The following is an 18030-nucleotide window of genomic DNA, read 5'->3' on the forward strand; positions in this document are numbered from 1 at the left end:
CATGATAGGCCTAGTCAATTAAAAACCGTTAGATTGATTACTCCCAAGAACATAAGTTACTTTATGCAACTCCTCGAAGAGGAACAGTGGTGCCAGTCTTTTTCACCTGATTTAACAGCTAGTAACTGCTTTGAAAATTTTTTCGAACGGTTTTTGACCTTATTTGAGACTAGTTTTCCACTCAAGAAGGCTAAAAGATTAAAAGCTAGTACAGCTAATATGAGTTTTAAAAAAGGTTCTGTTTCAACTGGTTGGTATTCACCGGAGCTAGCAGCAATGAAGAACCAAATACTACTTTGTAAAGACATGTGTAATAAATATAGCAACGATCAGCTCTTGCTATTATTTAAGAACCTGAAAAGACACTACAGACTTGCACTACAAGCAGCTAAAATACAGAAAAATTAAGAAATAATTGAACATTCTTACAACAAATGTAAAGCGGCCTGGAATATCATAAATAAAACAGCTAAACGCAGTCCAGTCAACAATCTTGGTAGCAGCATCTAGCCTGATGACTTCAACAACTATTTCATCACTGCTGTAGAAGATATAAGTTCAAAAGTCAAAGCTTCCCCAGAGAGTGCAGTGCAGTGTCTTAAAAGTGTAAATTTGGTGTCAGCCAATTCGTGTTGTGTCTTTTCACCAGTTAGCTCGAATGAGGTGTTTAACATAATAATCTCGTTAAAAAATTCTTCATCCAGAATTCTGTCCAGTGACTTAATAAAAAAGGTTGCTTCGGTAATTATTGAACCATTAACTTATTTTTTTAATAGATATATAAATGATGGTGTTTTTCCAAATAGTTTAAAGTTTTCTAGAGTGGTACCTATCTTTAAAAAGGGTAATCCAGATATACCCAGTAGTTACCGTCCGATCTCTTGTATCTCAGTCATAGGGAAAGTCTTAGAAAAAATTCTTAAAATACCAATTTGTAAATATTTTGAGTCTTCTGGTTTGTTTAATGATAGTCAGTATGGTTATCGTCCTGGTAGATCAACTACACATGCCATTGATGGCTTAATTAATCAACTTTTACTGACCTTAGAGAGTAAAATCGCTGCCCAGGTCACCTTATGTGACCTGAGTAAAGCATTTGACACAGTCAACCATGTAATTTTATTGAGTAAGTTGGGGTATTATGGTTTCTATGGCAAAGATTTGGAAATTTTGAAGTCGACCACAATGGCAGTTTGTCTGAAGTTTTAGAATTTAAGTTAGGAGTACCTCAGGGGTCTGTTTTAGGGCCTATACTCTTTCTAGTTTTAATTAATGACCTAAGCAATAATTTGTCCTGTTACTCTACAATATATGCAGATGATACAACATTGTTATCTTATCATAATGATGTGGATCAGCTAAAAATAATTTCAGAAAAGACATTGTTAGAGGCAACTTATTGGTTTGAAACTAATGGACTATTCCTAAATAAAGAAAAAGCGCAGCATCTGTTGGTAACCTTAAAAACAGAAGATCTCTTAGATTCATTAAGTACAGTGAAGCTTTTAGGTGTAAATATTGATTCTAATCTGTCATGGAAAACTCATATAGCCTATATTTGTAAGAGATTGTCTAGAGTAATTTATTTACTTGCAAACCTTAAAAATAAAGTGTCTCCAAGATATTTAAGAATGGCCTATTTTTCATTTTTGAAAGTATTATAAGATATTGTTTAATTGTGTGGGGTAATGGAATAGGCATTCAAAAGGTTCTTATTGTACAAAAAAAGCTATACGAATCATAACTGGCTCTAATCCACGTGATCACTGTCAACCTCTTTTTAGGCAATTACACATTTTAACTGTTGTAAATTTGTATATTTTTGATGTATTAATAATGGTAATAAAGAAAAATTGCATCTTTATACACAAAGAAATGCCATACACTCTCATAATACACCAAACCAAGAAAGAATTGAGCTGCCTAGATTAAGACTTTCAAAATCAATGAATTACCATAAAAACATGGGAATAAGGCTTTTCAATAAGTTACGGTACCAGTTTCTTGGAAAAATTTAAACCATCATAAATTTTCAGAGAGATTACATGAATGGCTTGTAAATAATCCACTGTACAACCTAGAAGAATATTTTAAATTTAATTTTAACACTTAGTCTAGATTGTGTATAGGCTAGTGAGTAATATTGCTTAATAGGATTAAGTTTTTAAAACACTATTGTGACAAATTAGTCAACTAATAGTTTCTAGTATTGACGATGTCTATTGCTTGTTATGTGACTTGCCGAAGGATAAATAAATGTCTTTATTTATTGTCTTTATTTCTCGATATACCAAATTATTTTAAAGAAATTGCCAGACATCAGTTTTCCTATGTTGGCCTAAAAATGTTTAATAAATTGGTTGAGAGATATGGCAATGGTATATATTTTGAATGAAAGCCTAAATTTAAGATGAAATGCTTAACATTTATAATAGAGAATGTATAAAGTTTATATCGGGAGTAAATCTGGAATTTTACCTGTTTTCTGTCTTTGTTGTTGATATATTTATTTATTTTTATTCATTTCCATGTGTAAAAAATGTGTGTATATTTATATTAGATCATTATTATTATTATTGTTAAAGCCGTTTGATTCTCTTTAAAATTATATGTACTGTTATTGTCATTATTTTAATTTATTGCTGTTATTTGTTGATTTGTTTCTATGTTTATACCTTGTTACTTGCTTATATAATTCATCTCTTGTTATTTGTATACATATGTGTATATGTAAGTGTGTATATGTATGTAGATTTACATGCATATATACAAACATTGTTATTAGTGAATATAAGTTAAGTATCTATTTATGCATGTTAGTTGTTAGCAGTAGCAAATTGGAAAAAATAGTGGGCTCAATTAATTTATATTATAATTAGTTTACTATAGTAAGATTCAAACATATTTATACAGATAACTGGAAGAATGCATTTATCTCGGATGTCTATTTGTATTGTTTAAATGGAATAATTAATTGTGAATAACTTGTGCATGGAGAAGATCTAAAAGAACTATTACAAGTAAAGGAATGACTGTCAAAATACGTACTTTAGTAAGTCAACTTTACTTCCCGCACGCGCCATTATAGGGGCATTGGGAATGTACGGTACAGAATGCATGTAGTGATAGAAATATAAATTGCATGTAATTTTAATGTGTTGCATATATTCAACTTTTGTTATTCTCAGAATAAAGATCTTTTGAACTTGAACTCTGATTGGCGAGTGGATCAAAATATAAAGCTAGGCTATGTGGAGTTGGTATATCAGGAGACAGATCACACAAATCACAGTGCATGGATTGACTGATCTTAGAATTTTATCAATTGAATCCAAACTGGCTAGAAGCATTAGTTTTGACTATATCATTCAAACATTTGTTCAAAAACTATGGAAAAGTGTTGATTTAACTGTAGTCTGATAGTCTTTTCATTACACTGTCTCTAGTTAACTTAGTAGCTACAAAATTAGTTTTGGGTTTTTCACTTAATGTATTGCTAGGCTAGCCATGATACATTTAATAAAAAAAATACTATTCTTTCAACATATTGTCAACAGTTTACACTTACTAAAAACAACTTAAACCAATTTGTTTAGAAAAATTTCAGTGTGTAGTCCTAATTTTTATTTAATATGTTTAATAACAAAACAACATATTGTATTTTTTTTGTTACGACAATGCAAAATTAATAACTTAGCGAAAAAATAAACTGTTAGGCTATAAAAAACAAAGCAGTAATGTGCTTTGGAATTTTTTATTTAATTCTCAAGTTCATGCCTACTTTCTTCCACAATATAATGGTAAAAGTAGTTACAATTTTGATATACTATACGTACTGTATTTATAATAGGCTATTTGTACAATATTTTTCTCTTATTTTTGTAATGTGATTTTGTTTTGTGTTTCGCCCTTTCTAGAATCTTCAAACAATGTTAAGGTTGTAGTTTCAGGTGTGAACAGTATAAAGAATGTATTTTCCTTAGCTGAGACACCAATATTTGGTCAAGATAAAAACTGTAGTAATTTCACAAAAACTATAATTATTTTTAACTTTTTGAGTACCTAATTAGTAAGTACACTAATTTTAGTACAGCGTAAATAGTCTTTAGGTAAAAAATAGATTACAAAATGTGGGGGGCTCTTGCGAGTATTTACCTGGGCCCCGCCACAGTTCTCATTGGCCCTGCATAAATGCTTAAGAACCTGCTGGGCTAACAGCCATATTCATATTGATTTTATGTTCATAAGAACAATATCAATCACTTTTACATCCTCATTTTTTATCATAGAGTTATGAGACCTTTTAAAGATATGTTTACTGTGTATTCAAATACTTTTTAGTTTTTTCGATATTGTTATTACTTCTTCATGGTATACTTTTTAACTTTTAATTAATTTGTTGTTGGAGTATAAGAAACGTATACACTTTACAAACAAGAGTATTATTATGAATTTACTTCTTACTGTACTTTTACATTTTTCAACCTGTAATTTATTATTTCACTATATTTTATTATATTTAACTAACCATTCTTTAGAAAATTGTACTGTTAGTAAACATAATTTCATATATCATATTTCATGATTTGTGTATATATAATATTCTATAAAGTCAAAAATTATATAATGGTTTTAATATATTAAAAAAAGTTTAGCTGAAACCTTATTTTATAAAGTTATAAAAAAACTACTTAAGAAACCTTTGTTTAAAAAAATCTACATGTTTTGAAATGTAAACAATTATTTAAGTAAATTTCAAGAAAACATAAACATTATTTAAGTAAATTTTAAGAAAACATAAAACAATGTCTCTCATTACAAATAAGTCAGAATTTGAAGATAAAATGTCAAATAGAAAGATTAAGCTAAACCGATTATTTATTTTGTTAGATAACAAAAAATTACTATATTGTGTAGATGAGCAAGAATGTTTGGTTGGTATTCTTGAGCTAGATGATGAAGAAGTTTGGATCAATAACCACTTAATGGACTATCCAATCACTTAATCTGATCAATAATGTAAGGACTTGAGTCAACTACGTTGTTACAGTAACAAAGGAACACGAACACTGTTTAACACAATCATAACAACCATTGATTTATACTGTAGTGATAATGATTACGTTTAATCAATTTATAATTCATTATTATGTTGTTCCATCACCTTTCCTAACTCCTAAAACCATTATTTTACAACTTAGTATCACATGCCAGATTTTAGTTTTTTAGAATAAACCTAACATAAAAAAAATAATTTGAGTCCAAAATGTGTACTTTATAGAAATTAAAATTAGGACTAACATCCTTAAAACAGTTGTGCATTAATTTTTATTCAACAAAGAATATATTTCATACAGTAGAACTGTGTGAATTTTAGTTATGGTTTCTGTTCCAAAATAAATTAAGCACTTACGAAATATTGAATCTAGAATGACAGATAGTCAAGATTATCTAAATCTTAATGAGTACCTATGCAAGTATTATAACTTCTACACATCAACACAGGTCGTAAAACATACTATTGAACATAGTAAAGATATTGAATACCTCTGTGACAGGAAAGGTTGAACAATTCTCTCTCATAGACTATTAAAATTAATTTAAAAATTAGTCAGTGAAATGTTAACTCTTTTTATTTTTAACTTATAGCAATAACATTGAGGTATACACTTTTTACACAAAAAAATAAATTTAATTTTCTATTTTTACTGTGCTAGTGACTATAGGGCTCTAGTGGCTGGTAATCAGACAATAATTGTACGAGGGCTGTTCAGAAAGTAACCTCCGGTTGGTCACAGTGCGGGTAGTGGAGGGGAGTAGCGCGCCATCTGTGCATTCACGCACTAAGCAGGTCAGTCGGCATCAAGCTGTAGTCGAGTGAACATCGTACCTGCGCTAGTTTAGTTTTTGTGGCAGTTTGAAATGTGTGCTGCAATAGAAAATACCGCCAAATGTGAAGTGCGTGCTGTTATACGGTTTTTTACAGCCAAAGGATACTCTGCAGCAGCTATTCATCGTGAGCTTTGTGCCGTGTACGGACCACAAGTTATGAGTGAAGGAGTTGTCCGTGAATGGGTACGTTTATTTAAAAGTGGACGAGAAAACGTTCATGATGAAGAGAGGAGTGGTAGACCATCCTTGGTGACTGACGAACTCGTTCAGACAGTTGATGCAAAAGTTCGTGAAAATCGACGTTTCACAATGGCGAAGTTGTCTACTGATTTTCCACAGATTTCTAAGACTCTTTTGTACGAGACAGTGACAGCAAGATTGGGTTACCGTAAGTTATGTGCACGATGGGTGCCCAAAATTCTTACCGACCACCACAAAACTCAAAGAATGGCCTCTGCATTAGACTTTCTGTCACGTTATGCGGACGAAGGAGAACCATTGTTAAACAGAATCGTGACCGGTGACGAAACCTGGATTAAGTACGTAAACCCTGAGACAAAAGAACAATCAAAGATGTGGGCACATTCAGATTCGCCTACCAAACCAAAAAAAGCCCGGCAAGATTTTTCTGCCAGAAAAACTGATGGCAACGGTGTTTTGGGATGCCAAAGGGGTGTTGTTGGTTGAATTCATGGAACGTGGGACGACCATTAATCAAGACGTGTACTGTGAAACACTAAAAACATTACGACGGGCTATACAGAACAAACGCCGTGGTATGCTGACTTCCGGTATCGTTTTTTTGCACGATAACGCCCGTCCTCACTCTGCTTGCAGAACAACAGCCCTTCTTAAGTCCTTCAAGTGGGACGTTTTCAACCATCCACCTTACAGCCCAGATCTGGCGCCAAGCGACTATCACCTCTTCATGCATATGAAGAAATGGCTCGGGTCCCAGCGGTTTGATGACGACGAAGAGCTCAAAGATGCGGTCACCGGCTGGCTCAAGGCACAGGCGGGTGATTTTTATGCAGAAGGAATTTCAAAGCTTGTGAAGAGATACGATAAGTGCCTCAATCGTGATGGAGACTATGTCGAAAAATAGTGCAAAGATGTAGTTGTAAGATGTATATATTAAAATATTTTTACTTAACTTGGTGTATTTTTTTCAATCGACCGGAGGTTACTTTCTGAACAGCCCTCGTATTAACTAGAGTGACCCATAGGGTACAAATAAACAGACAGCATCACGACGCTATCAAATAGATGTTAAAATATGGAATAAAATTAAAAGAGCGCAACGTGATTTGTGTATTTTATTTCATATGTTCACTACATTTAGTATTTCGTGTCGCATCACGTTGCATCGCTGTTGCACAAAAGGGCACAATTATTGATCATAACAATAGGAGTTACTTACCTGAACAGATCTGTAAGTAGTAATGAAAGGCACCATCATGTGGAACCCCGGAGGGCTAGTGTGGGACAAAAGTGCTCCTCCCTAAAATAACAAACATGTGTATTTAAAATTTTGCAATGAAACAATACTTAATGAAAAGTCTTTACAACTACTAGTTTCTAGAAGTGACAGTGTTGCTTAAAAAAAACTAATCATAATAACACTATTAACACTCTGATAGATATTTGCAAAAGAATATGTTCCTCCCCCTAACTTCCTCCTGTTCATTAAGTTATAAAAAACAATCAAATACTTTTTATATGTCTATCATGTCAGGTCCATTAGTTTTTGAAATGGTTAAAAGATTTTGCTTGTCTCACTATTTTATAATGGCTACCTTAAGCTTTTTTTGATAAGTTCGCCCCTCTTTAATTTAGCCTGAATGACCTCTTGTTAGCTTGTCGAGTCCCACACGTATTTGTTTGGTTATAAACAGTAAACTTTTTTTCAAAAAAGCTCTAGCAATCTAGCAGACAGTCGCACTGTGTACGTGCCGTTTTGATTAAATCTGAATGCCACGCCTCGCATTGTAATACAAAACTTTCATAAAAGAATAGCACTGGTTTTTTATTGATTTTTCACGAAACAAGCAATTTAATTTACTTCCCAACGGACATAAATCAATACATTTACACATTCACAGCATTCTTGTGAATTATAATGTACACAATAAATTAAAATAAGATATTCCTGTATGCCACGTTTAGCATAATTCTGATTGTACGGACATATCTGTATGCTGTGCCTTAAAAGAGATTTCCTTAACTCCAAGAATTCCTGAGTCATCATGAAAGCATTTGTCTAATAAAATCTATTTAGTATTAGTGAAATTATGCTACTTTATTTAAGTAACTGAAACATGTGAAAGATAATTTTACAATCGGAGTATAAATTAGTTTCAACTGAAGTGTAAAAATACTTACTCTGTAGTAGACGCCAACATGGCCTTCTTCTAGTTTATGTACTGAGAAGTTTATGAGGACAACAAACGCCAGCACTAACACCGCAGATATTGCAATCATATCCATCCTAAAATTTTTTAAATATACATTATAATTTATATAATACACTCTCCTATCGTACATACTATTTACAGAAAGATAAAGTTAACAAAATTCATTGGCCTAATAGAAATTTGACTCATATAATTAAAAATGCAGTAATCTAAATATTTACTGTTTCATCATATTGATTGGGTGAATTCAAATGCAGTATAGAAGAAACAATTAATTTGAAATTAGGTTTTTTGAAGTCAAGTTAATTCATTGTTGTTAAGTTTTTGTTTATCTGTTTTTTTAAACATTCAAGAATACAAGAATGAGTTCTGATTGTTTTTTCTAATATTCTTAACTAATTAATTAAGTACATTATATGTAGTAAACAAACACTACATTTAGTTTTCGGTACTTTGGGATTATACCGACCACACCCAGACATGAATGGTTATTCGACATTTTGCTTCTACTGATTACTAGATTAGAATAGAACAATATTTCGTCAATATAAAACAGGAATTGTCTTATCGCAAACCCCTCCCCATCCTCAGACAGAGGTAAAAGTCGAGCGGTCTAGTAGATAACGTGATTGCAAAGTCTCGCCGCCCATTCAGCTGGAGCGTCGCTTTGTTGTACTTCCGTGTTTTACCTCTACATTTCTCCAAACACAAAAATTCAACAAAAACAAACATTACCAAACTAAAACTAAACTCTTTATTGAAAAAACACTCAAAACTTGTTTTTATTCTTGATCACATTCCGCCACCCAAAATGCGAGTGCCTCCGGCCATCAGCGCGGGCTTCGGCAGCACCCCGAAGCCCGCGCTGATGTCAAGGAAAGAAAAACATCCCTCGAGATAGTACCTATCAGTAAAATATCAAATTCTAGAGGGGCTGATCAGAAATATAAATTGAATTGAAACAATTATGTACCGTGCAAATCATGTGATGCCGCGCGGCCTGCCGTAATCGGGATTCTCGAGAAAGATAAGATAACAGCGACAACAATACCGATCACAATACCTGGAAATGCTTGTAAGTTTGTAATTTTGTAATTAAAGAGTTGTTTTTTTCGTTCTATCATGTTTATTTCTATAAATTTATGTTTTTGTGTTCTTCATACTGGTGTGGTCGGTATAATCCCAAAGTACCTAGTTTTCTATAAATGTTTAACTTCTGAATACTTGGCATTTATCATACAATACAGTTTTTTTTGTACAGTGAGCTTATTGTTGGGTAAAAGCTGATCTTGGATTGGTTCCATAAGTGTTAAGATGAGAATAGATCAATTTGATAAATTTTTCAAGCTGATAAGTGGAATTGTTAACTGCTTCGATCTCTTTACATGTATACATTTTCCTGATCCTACAGGATCGAAACGACTGTTACCTGGTCTAGTAGCAATATTGTACTAAGATTCTTATGCTGTTGATACATACATGGGAAAACTTCAGTGGTTTTCACTGAATCATAATTGAATTTTTCTACTTCACATTTGTGTAGCTGATCTACAAGTCTCTTTATAACATACCCATCATCTAATTTGACTAAATAGTGAAGTCGAACTAGTTTCTCAGGGGGGTGACCACATTTCCATACAGAAGCACCATTATAGCTTCGAGGCTGAACTCTTTTCACCTGCATAAAATATTTTGCTGTAATTTAACTATCAGATTTGTTCATAACACATTCATGATTTTTCACAATTACCATCATGCACCCGATCGGATACACACCAGGCTTTCATAAAGCACGTCATGTACCTGTTGAAGTGCACATTGCTGTCCATTTCCTTAAAGTGTTTTTATTGTTTGCCTTGCTACGTTTATTTTTAAATTATGATCCTATGCTTAACCCTCCAACTGCTCTTAGTACTTTCCTTAAATGCTAAGCCGTTTTTTTTTCAGTTTTGCAAGCCTTTTCTCTAAAATCTGTAAAAAATTAGTTTTTTACTGCAAAAAACGTATTTGGTATCATTTTGTTCACAATGATAACAGGTAACTAGAATAAATATTTTCATTTAAATTTTTTACAGTAAATAAGGAATTTTGTTTGTTTTTTGCATGTTAGAAAGGGGAAGAGGAGTATCTGGAAAATACAGTATATGTATTTCAAATTTCAAGATATCCTAAAGGTCACAAATTTAGTCTAGTTTCAGAAAATGTACAGTTTTGTATGAGTCTTTGGGTAAATAAATTAGTTTCAGCGCAAAAACAAAGTAGTACAAGAAGCGTGGGTTTCGTGATAAAAAAACTCAAATTTATAAAAATGTTTATAAATTGTAAACCAAACTATATTTTGTACCATTTTATTTATAATAAACTATAGTAATATATATTGTGAGAAAACCTAAGGTTTTTATTTTTATAGTTAGAATACCATAATTGTTATAATAGATTGCTAAAAAAAGGGAGTACACAAAGAAATATTGAAAATCCATTTTGAAATAATTTTTTGTGCCTAATTGCAAAGTCTACATACTTTTCTCAGTAAAATGTATTCAAATGACAAAAAAAGATTACGGGTTTGTAGTATAAAAAACTGAGTCTACTTATCATAACTCTAACATGTTGTACCTGTCATTTCCATGTTAATTTGTATATATATATATATATATATATATATATATATATATATATATATATATATATATTTTACTTTACTTAATAACTATGGATTTTGTTGATGACAATGGTTCTGTTCAGCATAGCCTAATTCAAAAGATAGTGTTTACTTTTTATATTTTGTTGAGGTTAAATTTCTTACATTAGGCCAATATTGTGGATAAAAAAAATGTAAATAGTACTCAACAAAAAATCAAATCTTTAATGATATCTTATATTAATATTCATTATTACGCAGATGTGTAAACTAATTCTAAATCAATGTACTATTACATTAAAACATTAATATTGCAGAACTAACCTAAAAACAATATCAACCAACCATTACTTCAAACCATCCACCACAAAATGAAATCAACACGACTGACGACACTCAGATCGTCATTCGTCCTATCAACCAACCCTAGACGCAAAGACATTGCAAAGACCAACTACTTCACGAACTTGAAGAAGTTCTACTCTTATTGGTATTCAAAATAATGTTATGAAAAAGTAATGTTTTGCCAGATGAGTTCGAAACTAGTTCTTTGGCTCTAAAATATGTGTTTTAATACTGAATTTTTACTTTGATTCTCTTTCTTACCTAATGGAATATAATTAATTAAAAACATGTAAAATGTTAACTGCTACCTTATAATCTATCAAAATGAAAGAACACCAATCCCAATCCCAAAGTTGATTAGAAATGCTTTTAATTTAATAACTTCTAAAATAATATAAAAGTAATTTCAATTGATAATATTTAGCAGTATCAGTGATAAAAACGGTGCGGCCTCATAGCGCCACAGCTCACAGCGCCACAACAAATGTGTGGCGCTATGAGCTGTGGCGCTGTGAGCACTCCGGCCAAATGTGTGGCGCTATGACCTGTGGCGCTATGAGCTGTGGCGCTGTGAGCATGGATCCGATTATTTATTCGGTTGTGTTGGCGCTGTGAGCACTCGACCAAATCTGTGGCGCTGTGAGCCTGGATACGATTATTTATTCGGTTGTGTTGGCGCTGTGAGCACTCGGGCCAATTCTGTGGCGCTATGAGCCAGTCTCTACTTTCTGGTGTTACATAGCGCCACAACCTCCTATTGGTTCAAATTTATTAAATAACTAGCTGACTCGGTGAACTTCGTTTCACTTACCTCTTGGCCATGTCGCTACCTTTGTTAACATATTTACATATGTACTTTATCAATTTGACAGAGTTACAAAATTCCACATTGATGTGAGTTTCAAAAGTTTTGGACAATATTGGCGAGTACGGCACAATCCAACGATTATCTACATCAAAATTTTGTCCTTTTATCTTCACAATTACAGATCGCCCACCGTCCTCAACTGATTGCCGACGATACAACGGGTAACCATCATTTCCCGAGATGGTTTCAGCAATCAATGCTCTAGGGTATCGCTTAGAACACTTGCCGTCGACCATACAGGGGGATTTGTTGTTGAAAACTCCGCAAGGTCCATGTATCATATGTTTACTTACTACTGCATGCAATTTTGGGTCAAGTGTTTCATCTGGAATCTCGGCTGAAATTATGGAATCAATGTCTTCTGGCCTTAATTTACCAACTAACCAAACTAATATGTGCGCATGTGGCAGACCAAGCTTTTGCTACTCAACAGAGTACATCCAACAACGTACTTGGCCACACACACGATGCTTTATAATGAAATTCATTAAAGATTTTAATTTTTGCTTAAACACTCTGGCAGTGATGTCATGCCTATCAATTGGTGTTTGGCCGTGTAGCAATTCTTTCTTAATTTCCATCCATTGTGGGTTACAGGTGAATGTAATAAATAGGTCTGGATGGCCATATTTTCTAACATACGACATCGCATCTTGCGCGTATTCGTGTATGTGGCGCGGACTTCCAATGTAAGTGGGCGTAAAAATTGTAATTTTTTCCACATTTTCTGCATTTGCAACGGCATTAATAGCATCACGAATCTGTATGAATAAAAATTCATACAGCTGACTTTTTTGTTAGTTTCAGCACCTGGAATCAGAAATGATAAACATTGACATTTTTGAATACATTAAAATAATATAACACATTTATTGTCAAATTATCATCATTATCATATCGGAAAAAAGGCAATCAATACAGGTAATCAATTTAAAGCTTTCTGGTAAACTATATTTTTTGTCTTTTTTTGCGGTGCGTAAACATATAAAGATATACTTTACCATGTGTAACAAAAATCTTCGACATAAAATATTGGGTGCTGTCAGGCCCAAACACGACAGTACTTTATTTGCCATCAATAAACACATATATTCTATCATGATCAATGTCTAATTGTAAATTTCCGCATTAATGAGTAGTGTAGGATTCGAAGTTTGACATCGCACACGATGTAGCACATCCTCAGACATTTCATCCACAAATCTTCCGGATTCGAAGGTAAACGTGTGGATATTATAATTGCAAACAATGTTCGAATTTGATGTGGTGAAGATATGATGAAATCCTTGAGCGTATTATCCCAATGTAAATCATCCTCGAGTAACTGTAATAGTTGACACGCCTCACGGTAAGTAGCACACAGATGTCCATCAATTGTTCTCAATTGTTGAAACGATGTCGGACCACGAACATTCACCAATAACAATCTAAGATAATAACATTCAGCGTTATTTGGATGTACTGTATTTGTCGGCACTATAATCGATTTCTGGATCGTAGGAGGATGCTGCTCGTTCCAGGTTCACAGGAGCATTGCGTTTGCGGCATCGGTCAATTTCCTTTTCCCGGGCTCGCTGCTGTTGTGATCGATGTGCCCGAACTCGTTGCATTCTTTGTCTATCCACTTCATTCTGATTTACTGTAGAACGCAAATGTGCCATACCAATACGGCTGTTATCATTATCAGTCTCTTGCTGGTCTTCAGTGCGATTAGCGCGTGAGGTAGCTCGCCGCACATTCGATCTACTTCGACGACCTATGTTAGGTCGTTTTTTTCTCGGCATTGTAAGCAGTATCTGATATGTTTTCTTGCACTAATAATATTAACCTATAATGGCGACAGCTGTTTTACCCAAAATTGCATGCAGTAGTAAGTAAACATATGATACTGAGACACTTCGTCATTTGTATTTGTCACAGCTGTTAAACTAATTATCGATACATAAACGTCAATCAAACGTTTGACAGGTAAGAACAGTTTGTATGGGAAAATCAAATTGTCGTTTTTAGTATTTTCCTTGCAATTTTGTTATATTTTCTCATCGTTTAAACCTTCCCTGGACTTCCAAGAACATTTCAAGACCAAAATTAGCCAAATCGGTTCAGCCGTTCTCGAGTTTTAGCGAGACTAACGAACGGAAATTCATTTTTATTTATATAGATAACCTTGGAGGGGGACACTTGATGTAGGGGAAATATTGCTAAAAAAAGTGTTTGTGTGAGTGGCTAAACGAAGAATTATGTTGTGACATTGAGACCCATTCCTTCGTTTCACTTGTAAACAGCATCTAGGTTATGTTGATATGTGAAATGTATTGGTCTCATTGGCCGTTCCCAGATTTGATCATTACAGAGTTGTAAATCTAAAATTTCACATTTTATTTATTATCTCATTTACAGATATAGTTCCAACAGATTACACGAGTTGATTGGAAGCAACATATTTCGACAAAGTAAATTTAAAAGGTAAGTCAATTTAATATAGCCTCTATATACGGTACTGTATATACAGGGTGATTCGGTTAGTGTTACCAGCACTTTCTGAGCTGATTGTACTATAAAAAATAAAGAAAAAAAGTTCATATAAACATGGGTCAGGAAATGCTTCCTTACTGGGTTATGGCCAATTGAAGATTTCACCAAAAATTGTGTGCAGGAGGTCAAATGATGATTTGCTGCGTGTTTATGAAGAGATATTTATAGGCGAATGCAACTTTTTCTAACGGATTTTTAGATGAGAAATTGTATAAAGTTCATCTCATAGCTGTATCTCATTTAGTTTTTTTTGTTATACTACAAAAAACAGAAATAAAATAATTTTGAAAACACTTTTTTAAGGTTTAACGGACAATTATTTTGTTAAATAGGCATTAAAGACCCACATTTTTACAAAGAAACTTGCAGAAAATTTAATTCTGAATAAAATTATGTGCCACACGGCTATTAACAGCGAAGTATTAGTTTCTGGAATTTAATTTTACAACAAACATTCTACCAAGCAAGAAATACGTATTTAGTAAATAAACACCGTAATGTAATGATATAAGGTACACAAATAATTGATTAGCATACAATTGTAAATACGATTTTAATAGATTAATGCTCAACTAAAAAACAATAATACTATTACTTTTTAGGACTATCCAAATGGTTACATCATGTACCTACATATCTTTGTCACGTTAGCTTTACAGAAGGTAAATTATGTTTTTATAAGTTGGTATCACAAATCAGCTGTTCTACAATACACTGCAATTTATTGAGGAATCCAAATTATTTGTTACCAATTCTGTACTAGTTTAATGAGTGCAATTTAATACAATTAATTTACTACTCGTTTGTTAGTGAAGTGTATTTTAAAGTAACTTACTATCACAATTGCAATGCCTTTGTTATTTACAACGGAAGAATATGCCGACATGGTATTTGTCTTAGGTGTTTGTGACGGAAATGCAACCGCTGCTACTGCAGAATACCGAAGACGATTTCCTAATCGCAGAGTTCCAAACCCAAAAACGATCAGTGGATCATTTCGTACCCTAAGAGTAACAGGTAAACTTCCTAGTATTAATAATTATCGGGATCGCCCTGCCCAGAATAATGTAAACAGTAGCGTAGCCAGAAATTTCGTTCGGGGGGGGGTCCGAAACTGGGGGATCCGGGGGACGTTTTGTGTGTTATTTGCCAATTCACTGGTAAAAGGTAAATACCAAAAACATGGAGCTTTATTAACTACGCCTTATAGAAAGTGGAAAGATGTAATAGGCAAATTAAACTCTCACAGCAACTCTAGTACCACAAATTTTCTTGTATAGCTACAGAAACTTTACGAAGTTCGATTCTATTAGAAGGCACCAAAGTGATGTTGGATCAGCGACCAGGTCGCTGTGTTGGATTCACTGGATAAGAAAGAAAAAGAACAAACAGAGCTTCACTCAAGCGTATAATTGACTCAACTATATTATGTGTAGAAAATGAAATACCCCTTCGGGGACATTTGCCCACTGACGGCCGAAAACCCTTCAGAAAAGAAGGGCGATTTTCGAGCGTTGCTCGGGTACAGATCAAACTAACGGTCGGAAAATGCACCGGAAAAACTCTACTGATTAGAAGTTCGGCCACTTTGGATTTCACTGATTGAGGTATTTATGAATGATTTATAAAGACGACTTTTTGGATCATTACACTGTAGACGAGCATATAACTATCGGAAAAATCACTTTCGGTCGAAAATAAAATATATACCTGAAATCCTCTAATGACTAGAACTTTAACTACTTCGGACTTCGGTTATTGAGGTAAACGTGGTATTTTTGATTGAGTTAGGACGACGATTTTTTGTTATAATTAAACTGTACTCGACTACCTATATAATTATCGAGAAAAAAAATCACTTCCGGTCGGTAAATACCGAAGAAAAGCTCTCTACTGATTCGTTTTGACGATTTTGGATTTCACTGGCTGAGATAAAAGTAGTACTTATAATTATGTTAGGACATTGAATTTAGAGGTGAATTCAACGCCGACTAATAAATATATAATTATCGAGAAAAAAACCCAAAAATAATCACTTCCGATCGGAATATACTAAGGAAAATGAAATACTACCTCAGTCAGTAAAATCCAAAGTAGTCGGACTTCTTATCAGTAGAGGTTTTCCGGTGTATTATCCGACCGGAAGTGATTTTTTCAATTTTTCTTCGATAATTATATAGTTATTATTCGGCGTTCAATTGATACCCATAATCAATGTTCTAACATAATTCTAAGTACCACTTTTATCCGAACGACTCAACCAGTGAAATCCAAAATCTGAATCAGTAGAGCTTTTCCTCGGTATATTCCGACCGGAGGTAATAATAATATAAAAATAATAATACTTTTTATTGTGTCAACAATTATAAAAATTGCATACACTCGTCAAATTAAATTATTTAGAAATATGTATATCTATTTTAAATTTCCCCCATTCATACCCGTTCATACACAGTCCACACTCATTCCTAAGACTCATACGTTCTTACAGCCATACGTTTTAAAATCTTCTAAATTTTACCACAAGAAATAGAGGATGATCGAATTACTTTAAATTTCATCCCAGCGGCTCATCATAAACTCTTCCACTGAATAAAACACCCTCGACACCGAAAAGTGTCTCAATCAAGCTTTAAATTTTGTTGGTTCATTCAAATTTTTTATTTCATCAGGTAGCTTGTTGATCAGCTTAACACCAACCTCGGATGGCAAACGTTTGAATGCGGCTGTTCTGTGCGGATGTAACCGAAGGTTGTCCCTGCCTCTTGTCCCGTATTGATGGACGTCCCTGCCCCGGACCAACTCGCACTTAAATCGGCAGTACAGGGCGACATCGAGGATGTAGAGACAGGGCAAAGTTAGCAATCCAAGCTACCTAAAGGCGTCTCTGCATGAATTTCGGGATTTCAATTTTGAAATAATGCGGACAGCTTTCTTTTGACTTCTAAATACTCGCCCAAATTTGTATTTAGAACAGCTGCCCCATAGCCTCAACCTGTACGTTAGATGGAGGAGTACAAGGCCGAAGTAGGCCATTTTTAGTACATCCCAGGAGAAAAATTTTGAAAAGTTCCGTAGAGAAAATGCCTGAAGAAACCTTTGAGCAGGTACTTTCAATGTGATTGTCTCAAGTCAGACTTCGATCAAGGTACATTCCGAGGAACTTGGTGGAATCAGTTTCCTCTATGAGGACATCGTCTGCCATCACAGCAGCACGATCCTCAATCTCTCTTTGCCGCAAACAGAAATTTAGTGCATTTTATTTGGAGTTATTGGTCCTAAGATTTAATTTAGAAAAAAAACTGAATACATGAATTCAGTTCTAAAAAGTAAAT

The 18030-nt window shown here is 33.6% G+C and overlaps 1 protein-coding gene across 1 annotated transcript in view; it reads right to left on the minus strand.

The window, feature by feature from the left end:
* The window catches only part of LOC124362638 (erlin-1-like), a 33277-nt gene extending 21987 nt beyond the window's left edge, over positions 1-11290 (minus strand). The window contains exons 1-3 of the mRNA XM_046817315.1: positions 11272-11290; positions 8275-8380; positions 7313-7393 (exon numbers count right to left, since the gene is read on the minus strand). Of these exons, the coding sequence (XP_046673271.1) occupies positions 7313-7393; positions 8275-8379 (186 nt within the window). The 5' untranslated portion in view covers position 8380; positions 11272-11290. The remainder of the gene's footprint in view (positions 1-7312; positions 7394-8274; positions 8381-11271) is intronic.
* Between the last annotated feature and the right edge of the window lie 6740 nt (positions 11291-18030).

This window comes from Homalodisca vitripennis, chromosome 5 (assembly GCF_021130785.1).
Source record: "Homalodisca vitripennis isolate AUS2020 chromosome 5, UT_GWSS_2.1, whole genome shotgun sequence".
NCBI classification, from domain to species: Eukaryota; Metazoa; Arthropoda; class Insecta; order Hemiptera; family Cicadellidae; genus Homalodisca; species Homalodisca vitripennis.